Below are 22,631 nucleotides of genomic sequence, written 5' to 3'. Positions count from 1 at the left end.
ATAGTCACAAAGAAGGTATAAATTTGTACTCTCAAAATGTGGTGTAAACAACAGATTAACTGGATCAGGTTATTATCTATTGCTTATGGGATCTCATGACCGTTCCCTGATGGCAGATATCAGGGTAACGAAGGATCAGGCATGTTAAAAAGTTCACCACGTCTGATTTTTTGTTTTCATTGAGATTCATCTGGCAGCAACTAAAGCACCTTTTGATAAAGGGGTATTCCGGCTTTAGACATTTTATCCCCCGTTACGCCCACTCCCATAGACATGAATGAAGGTGCTGTGACGTGATGTCACGAGGGGGGGGGGGGGGAGGGGGAGTGGCGTTACATCATGTCTCCAGTCTAGGGGATAAAATGTCTAAAGCCGGAATACCCCTTTAAAGGGGTTCTCCACCATAAGGTGATTTTAGTACGTACCTGCCAGACAGTAATAGCCATGCTTAGGAAGGATACGTACTTGACTTGGGTCTAAATGGTCATGTTGTGAGATTACCATAACACTGTGGCTAGCTTTTTTGAACTGGTATTTCCTGTTTGAGTTTCCTTATTTGCCTAAAGATTCCATAATTCCATTTTCCACCCTCCCACACATCAGCCACCCCACCAACTGAAACAGAAATGAGCTGCATCCATTCAAAAGACCTGTGTTTTTTCAATCAGTGTACCAACAGCTGTTTCAAAAAGACAATTAGTTGCAGATTGATCTTTCTCCCACCAAGCGATTGCTCCACCCATTAAAGCAGACAGGCAACCTGTCATCAGCTGAATACTGATGTCAGGTCTCTGCCGCATTGCAACCTGGGAAATATCTGAGACAACAGTCATTTTGTATGCTGTTAAAAATAAATATTGGGGTGAAAATCAAATAAGAATCGTGAGAAAACACAGACACTATATCATGAACTACACTAACTTTACAGCCCCTGCAGCATAGTCAAATAAAAAAAAGTGTGCATTTCTATGATGGAGTTGGGTGAAAAATAATTCCCTTTTGGATCTCAAAAATCGCAAATGTTGCCACCAACAAACTCTTTCAGTTTAATGTAGCTGTCATTCATAATCAAATGATTGAACAGGCTTTAGACACACTTTATCTATACGCCCTATTAGTGCATAAGGATGGCACAGAGTAGTGACCCCTTATCGGTATCCCATGCTATCTGCATTGGGCAGCTGACCCTGTGTGATACGGTTGTTGATTCATTAGACTGCACTCCACATAATACTACATTTATCAGCAGCTTTCTCTGGTAAGAATTCAGAAGCAGGAGCCACAGCGATCATCTGTAAGGTTTTCATCTGAAAACAGGTTGTCCAGATGAGTGACTTTTACCCTCTGAGGAGCTACAGTGGGACAGTGGTTAGCACTGTGGTTTTGTTGTGCCAAGGACCACATCTGTAATGAGTGTAATGTGTTTGTATATTCTTCTAATGTTTGCATGGGGTTCTCATGTTTGCCAGTTTCTTCTGACATACTGAGGAGTTCATTTCTAAGGAAGTCAGCTAAACTTAGTGAGAGTTTGAAATAGAAAATGAAATTTAAAGTGTTACAATAAAAACAGCATCTGAGGTGAACGTCGAAAAGCAATAAATTAAAAGCAAAGTAAATAACCTTTATACAGTACATACTGAGCAATAATTGACAGCCAAACACCAGAAGGTAGGTTTACACCATAGGAAAGTTTCATAAACTATATGACATTCCAACCTTTGAGCCCATGATGCCCTGATACAATACAGATTAATATGCTTCTATTCCCTCCGTGCGTCACTTTGTCCAGTTTTCGTGCACAGGACCCACACCCGAAAGTGTATCTTTATTTTACTGTTGTCTGACCTTTCCCAGAATTTCATTACGACAGTAAATCCCTTCTATCCCACTACAGCACAGCCACGCCTCATGTGACTGCTTCTGACCGCATGGAATGCTGGGAAAGGTCAGAGACAACAGTAAAATAAAAAGACTTGCACTAAAGTACTTCCAGGTGTGGGTCCCCTGAATAAAAACCGGACAAAACAGAGAACAGAGGTAATAGCAGCATATTACACAACATTTTAACTTAGCATTATGGGCTGAAGAAAACAAATTCTGGAATATCTGAACTACAAGAACACAAAACACAGAGCACTCCTTTGTGTCCATCATTTTTCCAACTCACAAATCTTTGATCGGAATTAGATCTGCACATGTAGTTCTTCAATGGGAGATAATTGGTTATTCAAAGACTAAAATTTACCTCACATAATTGGGGGTGTAACTGCTGGAACCCCATCGATCATGAGATCTTAGGTAAACAGCCATTTAAGCGGCATCACGCATGCTCGACCCTCCACTAGATTTACTACTTATGGGACTTTCAAACATTGCCGAGTGGTAAACTTAGCAATATATAGAAGTCCCACTTATTCGGGGGATGAGAGGGGGCATTCTTATAAATATAGGGGTCCTGGCTGTCATAATAACTTTTAATCTTGGGATAACCCCTTTTTAGGCTACCATTCCCATACAAAGTAGAGGAGAATCATGAGACTTCTCTTATGTGTATGAGAGTATTCTGACTGCCAAAACGGCAGAGGTCAGGAAAGAGATGATTTCTACAAGACTATAACTGTTTAAGGAGCTTGGGTAATTAAAAAAAAAAACTTACAGAATGGCACACGGTGGAGTTTTCTATACTCTGTACTTTTCTATACACTGCTAGGTTTACTCCATAAAGGAGCAATGTTATATTCCAGGAAGACTCAGAAAAATGACATTCATCTATAAAATAAGTTGCCAATTCCCTCCTCCAGGCAAGTCAAAGTATACTGCTCAGCAATGGGAGCAGATTACCACAGATATACCTATAGTATAAAAGAACACTAAAATAAACCAAATAAATGAAATGTGCAGTCCACTGGGAGAGGAAAGTGTCAACCTATGAGCCAAAGTGAAGAGCTGTTGCTCTGCTGGTCCCAACACTAGCATGCATTAAATGGCTGCCCATCTACTGGACTCCATAAAGTACCATAATGAATGGTCAAACACAGCCTTCACCAGCAACCATAGTGGATTACCTGGGCCTAAAGAAGAATGATCTGTGACTGTATCTAGAAACACAAAAAAGGAAACATAACGTTATAGCCTAGGTTCTCCGTCACTGAGTGTTTCATGTTTCTAAGGGGTGCACCCGTGTATGATACTGTTATGGAAACTAAACAGTTAATATTCTCAAAGTACAGAATGTTAGAAAATAAGCTGAATTTGAGAATGGTTAAAGGGGTTATCCAGGAAAAAACTTTTTTTTTATATATCAACTGGCTCCAGAAAGTTAAACAGATTTGTAAATTACTTCTATTCAAAAATCTTAATCCTTTCAGTACTTATGAGCTGCTGAAGTTCAGTTGTTCTTTTCTGTCTAAGTGCTCTCTGATGACACCTGTCTCGGGAACCGCCCAGTTTAGAAGCAAAACCCCATAGCAAACCTCTTCTACTTTGTGCAGTTCCCGAGACAAGCAGAGATGTCAGCAGAGAGCACTGTTGCCAGACAGAAAAGAACAACTCAACTTCAGCAGCTGATAATTATTGAAAGGATTAAGATTTTTTAATAGAAGTAATTTACAAATCTGTTTAACTTTCTGGAGCCAGTTGATATAAAAAATAAATAAATAAATAAAGTTTTTTTCTGGAATACCCCTTTAAGAAGTTGGTTCTACTTTGTATCAGTGTATGAGTTCTCGGGAAGGAATGGATAGCTGATAATAGTAAGCTAAGGAGTTTCTGGAAGAATGGCCAAGGGCTGAGATAGCAAGCAGGGGTCCTCTGGTCAATTGCTATGTATAATTGTATAAATTATGATGTACACTTAGTATATACACAGGGTATAAGAAGTGGGTAGCTTTGCCTAAAAAACGGATCATTACATTACTGACTGTACCAGCCTGTCTGTGTATTCATTAATGTAGCTTCTCTCATTTGGCCAAATTATACTTTTCATCCTAATTTGGACTCAGGTGATCTGTAAGTGGATGTTTATCCAGATCAATACTATAATCCTATCCTTGGCAATATTATTTGAGGGGGTAGAGGGGGTTGTGGCCCAGGAACAATGACAAAACACTGTACTAGAGGGCCTGCTAAGGAAACACTACATACTTGGTAAGGCCATTTTGTAGAAAACCTCCAGAAATGTGAATAATACCTCTAAAAATACTAAGTTTTATACACAATCTTAACACCACACGTGCACACACATTCAGACAGGTATTTATGTAGCACAGTAAAGTTTACCTTCCATCGTCAGCCTTATTTACACGGGTAAGATGGGTGGCCATCGTAGCTAATCTTTGTTTAGCGTTACTTTTTACTTTAGGTTCATGGGACACTGAGGGATCATAGCCGGCAGCACTCGGTGGCTCAGCGGAAGGGTATTCATTGCTCGCTCTGCAGCTCCCTTGTTCTTTTTCTCCCAACACAAGGCTCATATCGGGCTTTGCGATATCCTTCTTTGACTCCATTTCAGCCAAGTTGTCCTCATCCACTTCCATCTGTGTCTCCGGTTCACTCTCCCTTTCTCCTAGACCTGACACCGGCTCATTTAGAAATAATTTTTGGTCTTCCAAGTCATTTTCTTCCTCTTCACCTGGACTTCTACAGATAGGAGGTGTGGGGCTGTTAGTCAGATCAATTGGAGACATATTTGTCATAGTTGTGTTATTTTCTTCACAGGTGATCAAATCATTGTCATTGGATGAAGACTTATTTATATTATCCTCTTGGGGATGGTTTAAGTTGTGATCTTTATCCTGAGTTCCCGAAGAGGCAACTACCTCCAATTGATTCTTGTCTTCTTCACATACACTGGTCTTTCCTTCTGAGCTCATCTTGCTGGTTATATGGCCGTGACTGTGTTTACTATGAAACCTGCATAACAATAAAAATGTTGATAAGCCTATCGGCACGGCGATCCATGGGAGTTTTTGTCTATAATAGAATTCTCCTATTATACAGTTATGCAACAGAGCAGAGTTCCCAATTATACCTACCTGCTGATGAAAGTCTACACACAAGTTTATGAGAGGTCTGCACGATAATAGCATCAAAAGAAAGAAGCCTGCCAATGGCTTCTATGCATGGATTGCCCAAGATAAAATATCACAGTAATGAGATGATGAGTAAGCATAAAGCCAAAATAAATGTTTAACCCCTTAAGGACGCAGCCCTTTTTCACCTTAAGGACTGAGCCCTATTTCGCAATTCTGACCACCGTCACTTTAAGCATTAATAACTCTAAGATGCTTTTACCGAATATTCTGATTCTGAGACTGTTTTTTCGTGACATATTCTACTTTATTTTAGTGGCAAATTTTCGTTGTTACTTGCATCCTTTCTTGGTGAAAAATCCCCAAATTTCATGAAAATTTAGAATTTTTTCTAACTTTGAAGCTCTCTACTTGTAAGGAAAATGGATATTCCAAATAAATGTTATATTGATTCACAAATACAATATGTCTACTTCATGTTGGCATCATAAAATGGACATCATTTTACTTTTTGAAAAAATTAGAGAGCTTCAAAGTAGAGCAGCAATTTTTCATGATTTTCAAAATTTTCATGAAAATTGCTAAATCTGAAGGGACAGATGTTACAGAACTACAACTCCCAGCATGCCTGGGCAGTTTAGGCATGCTGAGAGTTGTAGTTTGGCAACATCTGGAGGGCTACCGTTTGGGCACCACTGTAACAGTGGTCTCCAAACTGTGACCCTCCAGATGTTGCAAAGCTATAACTCCCAGCATGCCCAGACAGCCTTTGGCTGTCTGAACATGCAGGGAGTTGTAGTTTGGCAACCACTAGGAATGCAGCAGTAAAGATCGCTTAACTGCCACCTAACTTTCCCCCCTACCTGCGCCGTGATCTCCGCTGGATGTCTCCGATGATCGCCGGTCCCCACGCCATCTTCTTTTCAGGTACCGGCCTACATCTACTCCCCCCCGTTCTGCCCGACATCCAGGGGTGGGCAGAGCGGTGGGTTTCCATGGCAATCCCCTGTCATGCACTGCCATTGGTCAGGTGCGATTTTCTGCGATCGCCGACATGGGGCGATGTGCTGGGATGCCTGCTGAATGATTCCAGCAGGCATCCCGGTCTGGTCCCCAACTGGCTAGCGGCGGGGACCAGAATTCCCACGGGCGTATCCATACGCCCCACGTCCTGAAGAGGTTAAGACTTAATGTTTAACCCCTTAAGGACGCAGACCATTTTGACCTGGACACAGACTTTTTTTTTGCAAATCTGACCACTGTCACTTTAAGCATTAATAACTATGCTTTAACTTACGGATTTGATTCCGAGAATGTTTTTTTCCTGACATATTCTACTTTATGTTAGTAGTAAATTTTTGGCGATACTTGCATCATTTCTTGGTGAAAAAATGAAAAATTTCATGAAATATTTTAACATTTAGCATTTTTCAAACTTTGAAGCTCTCTGCTTGTAAGGAAAGTGGTCATTCCAAATAAATGATATGTTGATTTGTGTTTGCATCATAAAATTGACATGTTTTTACTTTTTGAGGACATTATTGAGCTTTCAATTTAGCAGCAATTTTCAAATTTTTCATGAAAATTTCTAAATCAGAATTTTTCAGGGACCAGTTCAGTTTCAAAGTGAATTTGAGGGTCTTTATGTTAGAAATACCCTATAATGGACCTCATTATGAAAACTGCACCCCTTAAAGTATTCAAAATGACATTCAGAAAGTTTGTTAACCCTTTAGGTGTTTCACAGGAATAGCAGCAAAGTGGAGGAGAAAAAGTCAAAATCTTTATTTTTTACACCAACATGTTCTTATAAACCCATATTTTTCATTTTACAAGGGGTAATAGGTAAAAATGTCCCCCAAAATTTGTAACCCCATTTCTCTCGAGTAAGGGAATACCTCATATGTGGATGTAAAGTGCTCTGTGGGTGCACTAGAGGGCTCAGAAGGGAAGGAGCGACAATAGGATTTTGGAGAGCGAATTTTGCTGAAATGGTTGTTGGGGGGAATGTCTCATTTAGGAAGCCCCCATGGTGCCATAACAGAAAAAAAAAAACACATGGCACACTATTTTGGAAACTACTCCCCTCAAGGAACGTAACAAGGGGTATAGTGAGTCTTAACACCCCACAGGTGATTGACGAATTTTCGCTAAAGTTGGACGTGAGAATTAAAAATTTAATTTTTTTTCACTAAAATGCTGGTGTTATCCCAAATTTTTCATTTTTACAAGGGATAATAGGAGAAAAATCCCCCCAAAATTTGTAACACAATTTCCTCTGAGTATGGAAATATCCCATATGTGGATGTAAAGTGCTCTGCGGGCGAACTACAATGCTCAGAAGAGAAGGAGCGCCATTGGGCTTTTGGAAAGAGAATTTGGTTAGAATACAAAGCCCCCGTGCTACCAGAACAGTGGACCCCCCCTCGCCATGTGACCCCATTTTGGAAACTACACCCCTCATAGAATTTAACCCCTTAAGGACTCAGCCCATTTTGGCCTTAAGGACAATTTAATTTTTACGTTTTCATTTTTTCCTCCTCGCCTTCTAAAAATCATAACTCTTTTATATTTTCATCCACAGACTAGTATGAGGGCTTGTTTTTTGCGCGACCAGTTGTCCTTTGTAATGACATAACTCATTATATCATAAAATGTATGGCGCAACCAAAAAACACTATTTTTGTGGGGAAATTATAACGAAAAACGCAATTTTGCTAATTTTGGAAGGTTTCGTTTTCACGCCGTACAATTTATGGTAAAAATTATGTGTGTTCTTTATTCTGAGGGTCAATACGATTAAAATGATACCCATTATTACATACTTTTCTATTATTGTTGCGCTTAAAAAAAATCACAAACTTTTTAACCAAATTAGTACGTTTATAATCCCTTTATTTTGATGACCTATAACTTTTTTATTTTTACATATAAGCGGCGGTATGGGGGCTAATTTTTTGCGCCATGATCTGTACTTTTTTTTGATACCACATTTGCATATAAAAAACTTTTAATACATTTTTTATAATTTTTTTTTATAAAATGTATTAAAAAAGTAGGAATTTTGGACTTTTTTTTTTTTTTTCGTTCACGCCGTTCACCGTACGGGATCATTAACATTTTATTTTAATAGTTCGGACATTTACGCACGCGGCGATACCGAATATGTCTATAAAAAAAAAATTACGCTTTTTGGGGGTAAAATAGGAAAAAACGGACGTTTTACTTTTTTATTGGGGGAGGGGATTTTTCACTTTTACTTTTACATTTTTTTTTTTTTTTACACTTGAATAGTCCCCATAGGGGACTATTCATAGCAATACCATGATTGCTAATACTGATCTGTTCTATGTATAGGACATAGAACAGATCAGTGTTTTCGGTCATCTTCTGCTCTGGTCTGCTCGATCACAGACCAGAGAAGGACACGCCGGGAGCCGGACGGAGGAAGGAGAGGGGACCTCCGTGCGGCGTTCTGAATGATCGGATCCCCGCAGCAGCACTGCGGGCGATCCGATCATTCATTCAAATCGCGCACTGCCGCAGATGCCGGGATCTGTATTGATCCCGGCACCTGAGGGGTTAATGGCGGACACCCGCGAGATCGCGGGCGTCGGCCATTGCCGGTGGGTCCCTGGCTGCGATCAGCAACCGGGATCAGCCGCACATGACACGGGCATCGCTCCGATGCCCGCGGTTATGCTTAGGACGTAAATGTACGTCCTGGTGCGTTAAGTACCACCGCACCAGGACGTACATTTACGTCCTGCGTCCTTAAGGGGTTAATAAGGGGTGCAGTGAGAATTTACACCCCAGATTTTTTTGAACAGTGGGCTGTGCAAGTGAAAAATTACATTTTTCATTTTCACGGATCACTGTTCCAAAAATCTGTCAGACACCTGTGGGGTGTAAATGCTCACTGTACCCCTTATTACATTCCGTGAGGCGTGTAGTTTCCAAAATGGGGTCGTTTGGGGAGGGGGGGGGGTTCCTCTGTTCTGGCACCATGGGGGCTTTGTAAACACACATGGCATACAATTCTAGCCAAATTCTCTCTCAAAAAGCCCAATGGCGCTCCTTCTCTTCTGAGCCCTGTAGTGCACCTGCAGAGCACTTTACATCCACTTATGGGGTATTTCCATACTCAAAAAAAATGGTGTTCCAAATTTTGGGGGGCTTTTCCTCCTATTACCCCTTGTGAAAAAAAATTGGGGTAACAACAGCATTTTTGTGAAAAAACAAAACAGATTTTTCATTTTCACGTCCAACTTTAACGAAAATTTGTCAAACACCCTTGTTACGTTCCGTGAGGGGTGAAGTTTCCAAAATGGGGTCACATGTGGGTGATTTTTTTTTTTTTGCATTTAAGTCAGAACCGTTGCAACTATCAGCCACCCCTTTGCAAATCACCAATTTAGACCTCAAATGTACATAGTGCGCTCTCACTTCTGAGCCATGTTGTACGCCGGAAGAGCACTTTACTTTGCACATGTTTCGATAAATCTCCCCCTATAAGTGTAATTATGCTAAAATTCTGTAGGCATACACGATAAATAAATCAAATGGCTATGTTTATGGTATAGTGGCCGTACTGGATTACTGCAGTAATACAGCATGGTCAACAAATATACAGAACTGCCTGCTTTCTATTCTTTTCCCTGTATATGCTGGCACCACAGTTCTGGCATGCAGAAGGTCGGCTAGGTGCCAATTGCTGAATCCCACATTGGTCTGATACTGATGGCCTACCCTAAGGGTAAGCTGTCATTGAAAAGTTCCTAGAAGAAAAAAAAAAAAAATAGAAAAGCAAAAATTCGAAATCTGTAAGGAGTTTTTTGCTTTCATCATTAATCTTTCTAATATACTTTATTTAAAAAATAAAAAATAAATAAAAATATATATATAATAATAATAATGGTATGGTCCACATACCATCCAGCATATTATCCTATATCTATCTGGCTGCAGCAGCATCTTTCTCCCCATGATTGGATGAAGAGACCGAGCACAGAACAACAGAAGGGAAGTGAATCCATGGTGAAAGACGGTGGGCTCAGTGCTTGTCTTGGACATGCCCCTTCCCGACCAGTAGATGTAAGAATGAGTGAGCAAAAGAACAGAGGAATTTGTGAGCCAAATACAGAAGCTAGACACATAAAAAATACATGTAAAGAGTCTGCATAACCTAGTAAGTAACATTTATTTATTTATTCTGTGATTTGACAGGTACACTTCAGAAAAAAATCCTAATTACATATTAAATTTCATGAACAAACTGAACAAAATGTTATTTGAAACTGATAAATTTTTAAAATGAGATGTTACAATCTTTTTAGTTTCTTGATATGCTTTCCTGATACTGAGACATGTGGGTTTATAGCATGTCAGACAATTCAAAATTCACATATACACTCCCATTATTAAAATCATGTACACCTAATACACACCCAGGGATGTGGAAATCCTATCGCCCGACGTCCGGGACATGTAGTTGGTGAATTTTTAATACATTTAGCCCTGTATCGGGCTAGCAGGGCCGGACCGACTTTATTTTTATATTGGTGTGATGTGCAGACTTACGTGAGGAGCGGGCGTAGACTTACATGGGACGCAAGTCTGCACCTCACACCGGTGCTCAGGGTTTATGGAATGGGCTCATGACTTGAGCCCGCTCCATACCCGGCTAATTTCAGATGCCGGGGGCCTGCTGCTAATAGCCCGGCATGCGGCGATCCCCGCAGCCGGCTATTAACCCTTTAGATCACTGCTGTCAAAGTTGACAGCGGAGTCTAAAGGTTTCTTATAACCATCCCTGGTGGTCTAGTGGGGTGGATCGCCCCCCCGCAGCGCGATCGCGGGGGGGGGGGGGTCTATCCCCCCCTCAACCAAATGAACACAGAACAATGGAGTTCAATAGAACTGCATTGATGTGTATGAGGAATCTAATGATTCCTCCTAATAAAGTGTAAAAAATAAAAAAATAAAGTTTAAAAGAGGTACTCCGGTGGTTAAGATTTTTGCCTATATTGCATCTTCTTTTAATGTTCATGTTTTTTGCAATTAACATGTATTATATGTTTGTGTAGCATGTGTCTTTTTCTGTAGTACTGTGTACTGTCATCCACAGCGTTGGTCATGTTAGGATTAGGCTGTGGACAACGCGTCAGAGCTTTTTTTTTCTGTTCTTTCAGAGCCCGGAGGTCTGCAAGAGAGAAAGAAGCCACACACCCTCATCACCCCTCCCGGAGGATGCAGGTCTGCATGAGAGAAAGAAGCTAGAGCAGGGGGGGGGGGGGGGGGGAGAGGACGTACACAGCTCCTCATCTTCCCTCCCTCCTGCTCTGTCTTCTGAGGACACAGGTCTGCCCTGAGAGAAGACAGAGACGATAAGAGTGTTACCTGAAGGGTAGGATAACAAACTGCACGGGCTGGGGATGTATAGACTGCAGGGGAATACATCTCGGACTGGGGATGATTTCTATGTGGGAAGGGGGGGGGGGGGACTCCTGAATGATACATGCTGCTGGGAGTTGTAGTCCCTGATATGTGTGTGCATGCTAGTATTTACAAGCCAGCGTGCCTCCAGCTGTTGTAAGAAACTACAACTCCCAGCATGCCCTGACAGCCTTTGGGCTGTTGTAGTTTTGCAACAGCTGGAGGCACACCAGTTGGGAAACACTGTTCTAGCCAATTCAGTATATAAACAAAGTGTATTGTTTCCCAACCAGGGTGTCTTCAGCTGTATCAAAACTACAACTCCCAGCAAGCCCAGACAGCTTTTTGCTGTCCAGGCATGCTGGTAGTAGTAGTTTTGCAACACCTGGAGGCACCGTGGTTGGGAAACACTGGTGTATGCCCTATAGAGGTGTGGTGAACTGCAACCCCCAGGAGACTACAGAGGCAGCATGCTGGTGTTATACCACAGACTGAAGACTTCTGAATGACACATGCTGGGAGTTGTAGTTTGTGTGTGTATGCCAGTTTATCTCAACCAAGGCTGATTATATTAGTGTGCTGTGTATAAGGGGGCTGACACGGGAAAATAGTAGGGTGGGTAAAAGGCGAAAAAAAAAAAAAAAAAAAAAAAAAAGGAGCCGCCCCAAACCAGCAAGGCATGTGGCATGCTGGGATTTGTAGTTTTCAGCACAGCAAGAAACAGGAAATAGAAGCAAAGATAGAAAAACAAAGTGGGGGATAAAGACAACAAAGTACGGAAATAGAGTAGGCTAAACAACAAGAATAGAAATTAAACCAAACAAATAGGGTAAGTAAAAAACGGAACAACAACATGTTGACCACCGGAGTACCCCTTTAAGTTTAAAAAAATAAATAAATAAATTTAAAAAAAAAAAAAAAAAAACACCCATTAACCCACCCTTCCATATTAAAAGTTCATATCATCCCCCCCCCCCCTTTTCCCATATAAGAAAATATGTAAACATAATATAAACATTTGGTATTGGCACGTGTGTAATTGTCCAAATTATTAAAAAATAAAATGTTACATTCCGTACGGTCAATGGTATTAATGTAAAAAAAGTTTTTTTTATGTTTAGAACATCATATCCCAGAAAAAAATGAAGTAAAAAGTGTTCAAAAAATCCGATCAATACCGAAATGCTACCGATACATACAGCAGATTACGGCCCAAAAATTTAGCCCTTATACAGCCAGGTATACGGAAAAACATTGGCCCTCATTTACTAAGAAAATCGGGTTGTAAGTCTATGTTGTTTTCTTACCCGACTGCTTTTTCCCCCTGGTATTTATTATTATGTCGCATCCTGTTTGTCGCATGTGGGTTTTGTTGGTTTTGGTTTCAAACTCCTCTGAGCTGTCGGGAAAAAATACACAACAATTCAACAAATTCGGGTTGGAAACCTTTATAAATACGTGGGAAAGCTCAGAAAGGTCGGGTTACGCCCCTTTTTCGGGTTTGGGAGAATCCAAATCGGGTCCGTCAGGAAAAAATGTCGCATGGTGTCGCAGACTGGCGCACGATGTCTGCGACATGGTGCAGACAAAGATGCGACAAAAAAACCCGAAAAGAGGTCGGGTTTAGAATAGTAAATGAGGGCCATTGTGTGTAGTCTGTGCACCTGCAAACTAAGCCAGCCTACATGCTGAAGATGATCCAATGTGTTCCTTAACCCCATTTTGGCCTTAAGGACTCAGACAATAACATTTTTACGTTTTCATTTTTTCCTCCTCGCCTTCTAAAAATCATAACTCTTATATTTTCATCCACAGACTAGTATGAGGGCTTGTTTTTTGCGTGACCAGTTGTCCTTTGTAATGACATCACTTATTATATCATAAAATGTATGGCGCAACCAAAAAACACAATTTTTGTGGGGAAATTAAAACGAAAAACGCAATTTTGCTAATTTTGGAAGGTTTCGCTTTCACGCCGTACAATTTATGGTAAAAATTATGTGTGTTCTTTATTCTGAGGGTCAATACGATTAAAATGATACCCATTATTACATACTTTTCTATTATTGTTGCGCTTAAAAAAAATCACAAACTTTTTAACCAAATCAGTACGTTTATAATCCCTTTATTTTGATGACCTATAACTTTTTTATTTTTCCGTATAAGCGGCGGTATGGGGGCTCATTTTTTGCGCCATGATCTGTACTTTTTTTTGATACCACATTTGCATATAAAAAACTTTTAATACATTTTTTATAATTTGTTTTTTTTTTTATAAAATGTATTAAAAAAGTAGCAATTTTGTACTTTTTTTTTTCGTTCACGCCGTTCACTGTACGGGATCATTAACATTTTATTTTAATAGTTTGGACATTTACGCACACGGCGATACCAAATATGTCTATAAAACATTTTTTTACGCTTTTTGGGGGTAAAAATAGGAAAAAACAGACGTTTTACTTTTTTATTGGGGGAGGGGATTTTTCCCTTTTTTTTTTTACTTTTAAATTTTTTTTACATTTTTTTTTTACACTTGAATAGTCCCCATAGGGGACTATTCATAGCAATACCATGATTGCTAATACTGATCTGTTCTATGTATAGGACATAGAACAGATCAGTGTTTTCGGTGATCTTCTGCTATGGTCTGCTCGATCTCAGACCAGAGCAGGAGACGCCGGGAGCCGGACGGAGGCAGGAGAGGGGACCTCCGTGCGGCGTTCTGAATGATCGGATCCCCGCAGCAGCGCTGCGGGCGATCCGATCATTCATTCAAATCGCGCACTGCCGCAGATGCCGGGATCTGTATTGATCCCGGCACCTGAGGGGTTAATGGCGGACGCCCGCGAGATCGCAGGCGTCAGCCATTGCCGGCGGGTCCCTGGCTGCGATCAGCAGCCGGGATCAGCCGCGCATGACACGGGCATCACTCCGATGCCCGCGGTTATGCACAGGACGTAAATGTACGTCCTGGTGCGTTAAGTACCACTGCACCAGGACGTACATTTACGTCCTGCGTCCTTAAGGGGTTAAATGTAAATCACCCGAAAAATGGGACTCACGTTGTTAAATAAAATGTAGAATTTTATTGGGGAGTGTGCAACGCTACTAAAGGAGAGCGTTTCCAGCCCGAATCAGGCTCTTCGTCAAGCAATGAAAAATGCAGCAAAAGACACATGATATAAAACAAAATTTAGGAAGGCTTCCGGGTGGAACAACGGGATTGTACACTGGAAACAGAAAGAACACTTTTACATAATCACAATTAAAACAAGGTTAAGAAAACTCCATTAAAAGAATTCATTATAATAAAAGCGCATTTTAAAATACACAAGGTGAGCATAGAATGAAACATATGTAGAAATCACAGAGTTTGCACGTTTGTTAAGATCTAGTGCGTGTGGGAACGGGACTTGACAGTGATGGGATTTATGAATGAAGGAGTTACTCGAATGTAGTGATGCGAATGATGCGTGATGGTGTGTAGTCACGATGTCTCGGAAGGACTCGATCTAACCAAGTGTAGCGTGTTGTAACAAGTGGATTTGGTCCCAACAAGTGAATTGTGTCCCAACATTGGCACGTCCTATTAACAGACCCTTATTTGTCCAAAATCATTCCAAGTCGACCACGTCTCCCATACAGAAGATCTGCATACCTGAAGTGCATCTTGGCACCTAGCCAAATCAGAAGACAGAAGAACCATTCATCTCACACTCATTATTCCAGCATTTCCTCCACCAAAAAAGGATCCTTTAAATGCCAAAAAATACGGTGCCTCTGTTGCCGGCAGATCACGCATGGACACAGAATTTATATAAACCTTTCTTATTAAGTTTAACCTTACCTGTCAGATAGATCATGTTATTTACATGATACAATGTCCTAACTGTCCACTGCAATACATAGGACGCACTACCCATCCCCTGCACTTACAATTCAACCAGCACAGACAAAACATTAAAAAGAAATATCTACTCTATGGAGTCTCCAAACATCTCGCTTTAATACATCCGGACAGTGATCACTCCAGACTTTGTCCCATCTACAGTGAACAATAGATTTGAGCAATTAAAAAGGTTGGAGATGTTTTTGATATACAAAATGCATACCTTGGCCCCCCATGGACTCAATGAAGTGCGAGAAATTAATTCCTAAAATTCTTGGACATCTTCATCGACCTCTCTCCCTCTTTGCTCCTTGTTACAACACGCTTCACTTGGTTAGATCGAGTCCTTCCGATACATCGTGACTACACACCATCACGCATGCGCTATCAGACTACATTCGAGGGTAACTCCTTCATTCATAAATCCCATCACTGTCAAGTCCCGTTCCCACACGCACTAGATTTTAACAAACGTGCAAACTCTGTGATTTCTACATATGTTTCATTCTATGCTCACCTTGTGTATTTTAAAATGCGCTTTTATTATAATGAATTCTTTTAACTGAGTTGTCTTAACCTTGTTTTAATTGTGATTATGTAACAGTGTTCTTTCTGCTTCCGGTGTACAATCCCGGTGTTCCACCCGGAAGCATTCCCAAATTTTGTTTTATATCATGTGTCTTTTGCTGCATTTTTCATGCCTGACGAAGAGCTCCGTTTGGGCTGGAAACACTCTCCTTTACTAGCCTTGCACACTCCCAATAAAATTGAGTCCTGCGCCCTGCTTCATGTCCCATTTTTTGGAAGTTTCTTTCACTCCATTGCAAATTGCTGTCACAGCGGTCTCCCAGCCCAGCATTACCGGAGGGATCCAGAGGCGGCGTTCTCCATTCGACGCTCAGCATAACACCAAGAGGTAAGGGGCCACTCACACGGCTCTCTCCTTATCTGTTCCACCTTACCTACCTGGTAATCCGCACGAGGTGCGCACATTCTTTTCATTTTATTAAATGTAAATCAAGGCTTTCCTCTCATCTCTGACCACCCATAAAGCTTTGGAAAGCTGTCCATTGTGTAAATACCAGACATGCCAGAAGTTTTTAATGTACGGTATTCAGCTCCCAACCAATGAAGAGCGAGCAGGGAGATAAGCGCTAAGGTGCAATCTTTTCTCCCCTCTGTTTAAGAGACCTGGATGGCCCCATAGACTTACAATACGGGTCCGTCTAGGTCATGTGAAAGAAAGCAAGGAGAGAATGCCCAAATCCTTCATTTCTCCCAGCTTCTTCTTGCGATCGGTCAGGGTCTGAACACTCTGACCCCGACTATTTAAACCTTTTGATAGGTTTCTATTACATATCAAGTTTTTTCATGATCGTGACCATTTCAGCTTTTCAGCAGCAGAAATTAGTGTAACCCTGTCCTTGCTGTGCTGCTGTTTCTTTCATTTTTGCATCTTGCAAAGCCAGCACATCAGTAACCCCTTCTCCACACATACCATCTATTAAAGTTTGCTGTAAATCATCCCCCAGCACAGTGCCAGCCTGGTGAATCTAGTACATTTTCACCAGCACCATGGCATAACATAGCAAAGAGGAGTATGTGTATGTTGTGCTCTGTCGTGACTAGCTGAAGAAGTATGGCAGAAGAAAAACCTTTGTGTCCTTCTTGCTGAAATGGAGAGAGGAGAAATAACTGCGCTATGTGGGGGGGGGGGGGGGGGAGCAGCTCAATAACAGCAGTGAGAGCACTAGAGTCACCTTGCGACCACTCTAAAGGGTTAGTCTAATAAAGCCATACAGGTTTTAAAAAATCATTTTAAAAAGGTAGTAATGCTTTAAAAGGCTTTTCCTTATGATCATGAACTTCTGATGACATTCAAAAGATTTTAAAGGTCATTTATCCCTAGGTAGTCACAAATACTGGGGCATCAACAAATACAATTTCCACAACAGCCTCTGCTCCTATCATCGAGAAGCGAGTCTTCACAAGTTTTGGAATGGGGATTTGCTTCTGCTGTGGACAGTTCCTGACATGGGCAGAGGTGTCAGCAGAGAGCACTGTGGTCAGACTGGAAAAAACTACACAACCTCCTCAGGAGCATACAGCAGCTAGAAAGTACAGGAAGACTTAGCTTTTAAAATAAAAGTAATTTACAAATCTGTTTTAGTTTCTGGCACCAGTTGATTTGAAAACATCTGTTTTCCATTAGAGTACCCCTTTAATATTGCATGAGAGGAGGGGCTTTGGTTTCCAGCACTGTAAAAATAGAGTGATGCAGAACAGCAGCTGTCAGAGACAATGCTCAGGAGAGGCAGGAAAGTTTCTACTTTTGCAATCTGTAGATACACAACATTTAATGAGGGTGGGTAAAGAAGAGAGGAAAGAGCAGGACAACTATAATGTCACAGCGCACGGACCTAACTGCAACAGTGAAAAAAGGAAATTGTGGGCAATAGAGCATAGTCGGGACTCACCTTTTAATCTCGTCCGTTCTTCTTCCTTTATGTCCCAACCAAGAATGGAGGGTCCTCTGTTTAAAAACTGTAACATAAGAAAATATAAAGTCACTTCTATCAGAAAAGTTTTAAAAAGAAAAGAGGTCTACTAAAAAAAAAAAAAATTTAAGCTTAACCCCTTCGGGACTCAGCCCATTTGGACCTTAAAGGGGTACCCCCACCCTAGACATCTTATCCCCTATCCAAAGGATAGGGGATAAGATGTCTGATCACAGGGGTCCCGCCGCTGGGGACCCCCACATTATTGCATGCGGCACCCACCTCTTTTTACACCAGATCCGCTGGAGGCTCTGAGTCGCGACTGCGGGACGGAAGTCCGTGACGTCAGGACTCTGCCCCCGTGTGACGCCCCCGCAATTTTGCTCATTTTGGAAGGTTTCGTTTTCACGCCGTACAATTTACAGTAAAAATGACATGCATGTGTTCTTTATTCTTTGGGTCAATACAATTAAAATGATACCCGTGATAACATACTTTTCTATTACTGTTGCGCTTAAAAAAAAAAACGCAAATTTTTTAACCAAATTAGTATGTTTTAAATCCCCCTATGTTGTAGGCCTATAACTTTTTCATTTTTCTGTATAAGCGGCGGTATGAGGAATCATTTTTTGTGCCGTGATCTGTACTTTTTATTGATACCATATTTGCTTATAGAAAACTTTTAATCCATTTTTTATTAATTTATATTGGAATAAAATGTTGTAAAAAAAAAATGCTATTTTGGACTTTTTTTTAACATTCACGCCGTTCACCGTACGGTATCATTAACATTTTATTTTAATAGTTCAGATATTTACACATGCGGCAATACCAAATATGTACATAAAAAAAAATGTAACACTTTTTGGGGGTGAAATAGGGAAAATGGGACAATTTACGTTTTTATTGGGGGAAAGGGCTTTTCACATTTTTTTTTTTTTTTTTTTACACTTTAATAGTCCCCATTAGAGATGAGCGAACTTACAGTAAATTCGATTCGTCACAAACTTCTCGGCTCGGCAGTTGATGATTTATCCTGCATAAATTTGTTCAGCTTTCAGGTGCTCCCGTGGGTTGGAAAAAGTGGATACAGTCCTAGGAGACTCTTTCCTAGGAATGTATCCACCGTTTCCAGCCCACCGGAGCACCTGAAGGCTGAACTAATTTACGCAGGAAAAGTCATCAACTGCCGAGCCGAGAAGTTTGTGACGAATCGAATTTACTGTAAGTTCGCTCATCTCTAGTCCCCATAGGGGAATATTTATAGCAATCATTCGATTGCTAATACGGTTCAGTGCTATGCATAGGACATAGCACTGATCACTATCATCAGTATCATCAGTCATCTTCTGCTCTGGTCTGCTCGATCGCAGACCAGAGCAGAAGACCCGTGGAAGGCAGCGGAGCCAGGTGAGGGGGACCTCCAGCTGCCATGCTAAAAGATCGGATCGCCGCGGCAGCGCTGCGGGCGATCCGATCATCCACTTTAGTGACCGCGATGCTGCAGATGCAGTGATCACGGCATCTAAAGGGTTAATGGCGGACATCCGCTGGATCGCGTATGTCCGCCATTACTGGCGGGTCCCTGGCTGCCGGGAACTGCCGCGCATGATCCGGGCATCGCTCCGATGCTCGCGATTATGCTTAGGACGTAAATGTATGTCCTGGTGCATTAAGTACCAGCACACCAGGCCGTACATTTACGTCCTGCGTCGTTAAGGGGGTTAAAGCTTGTTTTGAGTTTGGTGATAAATATATGTTTGGTCAAGCATCAATGGAGAGTGAATCATTTTTGTCCATTATTTATACAGATGCTGTATTTAAACAGTGCACAGGACATCATTCACACAGCGCCATGCTCAGAAATATTCAATAGCCCCCCTGAGGATGAATGGAGTGGTCGCTACTGTTCATTTGGTAACAATTTTTCTGCATTCTCTTATCGGTCCCAGCTGTTGGACTCTCAACAATATACTAGTTATCCCTGTCATGTGAATACTCCATTAAACAAGTTATCTAGGGGGGAGGAAAAGTAATACTTTCCAAGCTCCTGGTGCTATAATTCAGATTCTCTGCCATTGTGGAAGTACACCTTCAGAGGGGGTGGATTGTACATCACAATTGGCGCAGGTGCACACCCACACATGGTGACCAGTAGCCATAGAATGTGGCCACTATTTTGGAAGGGAGGAGGAAGTAGAGCACTGGGAGTAATGAAAATTACTACTTTTACTCCTCCTAAATTACCCCTTTATAGTGAGGCACCCCCAAGGAGAGAAGCGTACAGCCATGTGCTTCACCTTGCTTGTTCTAATTACTGGTTGGGATCTCAGCACTAATGTATATTTTTGTCCCTGCAGCTATTGCCTGTGTGTCTCTATGAGGAGTCCAAATAGAGGAAGTGAGGGTGGACAGGACAGGCAGGGCCCTGTGCGCCGGGGACAGGCAGGACCCTGTGCGCCGGGGACAGGCAGGGCCCTGTGCGCCGGGGACAGGCAGGGCCCTGTGCGCCGGGGACAGGCAGGGCCCTGTGCGCCGGGGACAGGCAGGGCCCTGTGCGCCGGGGACAGGCAGGGCCCTGTGCGCCGGGGACAGGCAGGGCCCTGTGCGCCGGGGACAGGCAGGGCCCTGTGCGCCGAGGACAGGCAGGGCCCTGTACCACGAGGACAGGGAGGGCCCTGTACCACGAGGACAGGCAGGGCCCTGTACCACGAGGACAGGCAGGGCTCTGTGCTGTGAGGCTCTATGACATGCCCCTGGCTCACACAGCAGGATGATTGACAAGCCAGGAGCCTGCACAGATCCCTGTTTGTCCTGTCTTCACTTCCTCTATTTGACTCCTCACAGGCAATAGCACTTTTTCACCCATAAATATACACATTTTTTAACCAATGTATAGTACATATATACATATAATGGTAGGTACACTTTAATGTTTCTGATGGAACTAATAAATGCAGCTAGAGCCATACCAGGTGGAGAGGGGCACATGTGGTGGAACATACAGGGGACCACATTGCTGGGGGCTGCTACATGGGACCCTAATAAACTCCTAAACCTAAGGGACAGGGGCACAGGATAATACGTGCAGCCATGGTGAGTTATATCAGTGGTGGCAGGAGCCACTGGGATAGTCTGGACCTACTTCTATGGGCACAATGGGGTCACATGTCACAGATTCTCTCTCCTGACCAGAGAACTGGACTGCTGCTGGGAAATCTCCATCCTCTACAACATAAGAGCCAATACAATGCTACATACTTCTCTATAGTGTCCCTGTGCCAGCGATGGGTGGCATGACTTAGGGTGGGCGCATGTATAGCGTAACAGGGAATAGTGAGCGGCTTCACCTCTGTTCCCCACGGTGCTGCTGGGGCCCCGGCTTCCCGGGGAGCCCCTCTCTCTCTCAGACTCTTTGGTAACTCCCAGTGATTCTTCTCTCCGGATCCTCTTTCTGAACGGTTCATCCACTGTGTCCACTCCAGGACCCGCACTCATTGCTCTGCACACGGCGCCGGTGAGTGTCCGCTCATCGTGAGGCACCACTTACTCCCCTGAACAAAAACAATCAGAAGCCTCTCTTTCTGCGCTTCCTGACAATCCCGAACTTTAGCGATGCCCCCTTAACCGCCTGCGCAGACTCTGTACATCCACTGCGCCTGCGCTCTCTGTGCTATCGAGCTGTCACTGGCGATACCCGGAAGAAGCAAGCGAGAAGTGAAACAGCTAGCAATGAAGGTGTAAAGCACGGCAACTGTCGTAAAACAGGAACTGTGAAAAGGGGAGGTCGGGGAACCGGAAACGTTCTTTTTTTACGGCCGCTGTGAAGAGGTCACAGAGGGGATTGGGAGGCACGAGGTCGAGCTCACCGAGCGATGGATACCAACAACCACCCCGGCGGCCGGGGCGGACTTGGCAGTATCTTCGGAGGATCCCCCGGGTATTCTCAGTCAGATCTGGCCGGTGTGCCGTGTAAGTATGAGAGGAGGCACCGATCTCTGGATCCAGGAGCTCGTCACGTGCTGCTGCTCGGCTGTGTAAGGCCGGGGACTGCACTGAGCATCTACAGGGAACTATAGTTGTATCCAACTGGAAAAGATGTGCAGCTGAAATAAACTTCAGGCCTAGTGTTCCCTTAGTCTGATCCAGTGTTTCCCAACCAGTGTGCCTCCAGCTGTTGCAAAACTACAACTCCCAGCATGCCCAGACAGCCGAAGGCTGTCTGGGCATGCTGGGAGTTGTAGTTTTGCAACAGCTGGAGGCACACTGGTTGGGAAACACTGGTCTGATCAGCAAAGCCCCGCTGCTCTAGGGCCCTGTTCACATCATGCCCCATGTAAGCAATTACATGCACAACAAGAAAGCGCTAAACGTGTCCATAGGCAGATGGCGGCCAGAAGAGGATCTGCGCCTTATACAGAATGGCGCTTGTGCACTAACCCATAGGAAAAAGCTCCTAATTTATACGGTATACCTGCTAAGCCTCCATTTATGTTCTATTCACACGTACAGTATTCTGCACAGATTTGATTTGCAGGATTTTCTGCTGCAGATTTCAATGTAAACTGAACACAGCTTGAAATTCTGCGCAGAATACTGTACGTGTGAATAGACCCTTAAAGGGGGTCTTAGGTGTTCTCTGATGTTGCTGCAGGTCAGGTGTAAAAAATAAAATGGAAGGGGAGGGGGGGAGGGGAAAGCTATGGTTCCCTACCCTGGTCCCCCCTGCAGGCCCATTTGGCTTCTTCTTTCAATTTTTGTTTTATTGAAAGACTTTAT

At 42.6% G+C, this 22,631-nt stretch overlaps 2 protein-coding genes across 4 annotated transcripts in view; one reads left to right on the top strand and one right to left on the bottom strand.

The window, feature by feature from the left end:
- PARG (poly(ADP-ribose) glycohydrolase) overlaps positions 1-21,497 on the bottom strand; it is a 173,886-nt gene extending 152,389 nt beyond the window's left edge. Inside the window, exons 1-3 of one of the 3 annotated variants that reach the window (XM_056530918.1) lie at positions 21,203-21,497; positions 17,832-17,898; positions 9,963-10,107 (exon numbers count right to left, since the gene is read on the bottom strand). In XM_056530918.1, coding sequence (XP_056386893.1) covers positions 9,963-10,107; positions 17,832-17,898; positions 21,203-21,350 — 360 coding nt within the window. In that variant the 5' untranslated portion in view covers positions 21,351-21,497. Of the gene's footprint in view, positions 1-4,278; positions 4,912-9,962; positions 10,108-17,831; positions 17,899-21,202 lie in introns of all 3 variants that reach the window. The other 2 variants (XM_056530917.1, XM_056530919.1) reach the window with 2 other exon arrangements.
- An 86-nt stretch (positions 21,498-21,583) lies between these two features.
- Positions 21,584-22,631, top strand: part of LOC130282558 (mitochondrial import inner membrane translocase subunit Tim23) — a 41,850-nt gene continuing 40,802 nt past the window's right edge. The window contains exon 1 of the mRNA XM_056530920.1: positions 21,584-21,824. Coding sequence (XP_056386895.1) covers positions 21,728-21,824 — 97 coding nt within the window. The 5' untranslated portion in view covers positions 21,584-21,727. The remainder of the gene's footprint in view (positions 21,825-22,631) is intronic.

Source organism: Hyla sarda, chromosome 7, assembly GCF_029499605.1.
Source record: "Hyla sarda isolate aHylSar1 chromosome 7, aHylSar1.hap1, whole genome shotgun sequence".
Taxonomy (NCBI): domain Eukaryota; kingdom Metazoa; phylum Chordata; class Amphibia; order Anura; family Hylidae; genus Hyla; species Hyla sarda.
The sequence above is the reverse complement of the archived record's forward strand: the minus strand, read 5'-3'. Positions and strand labels throughout refer to the sequence as shown.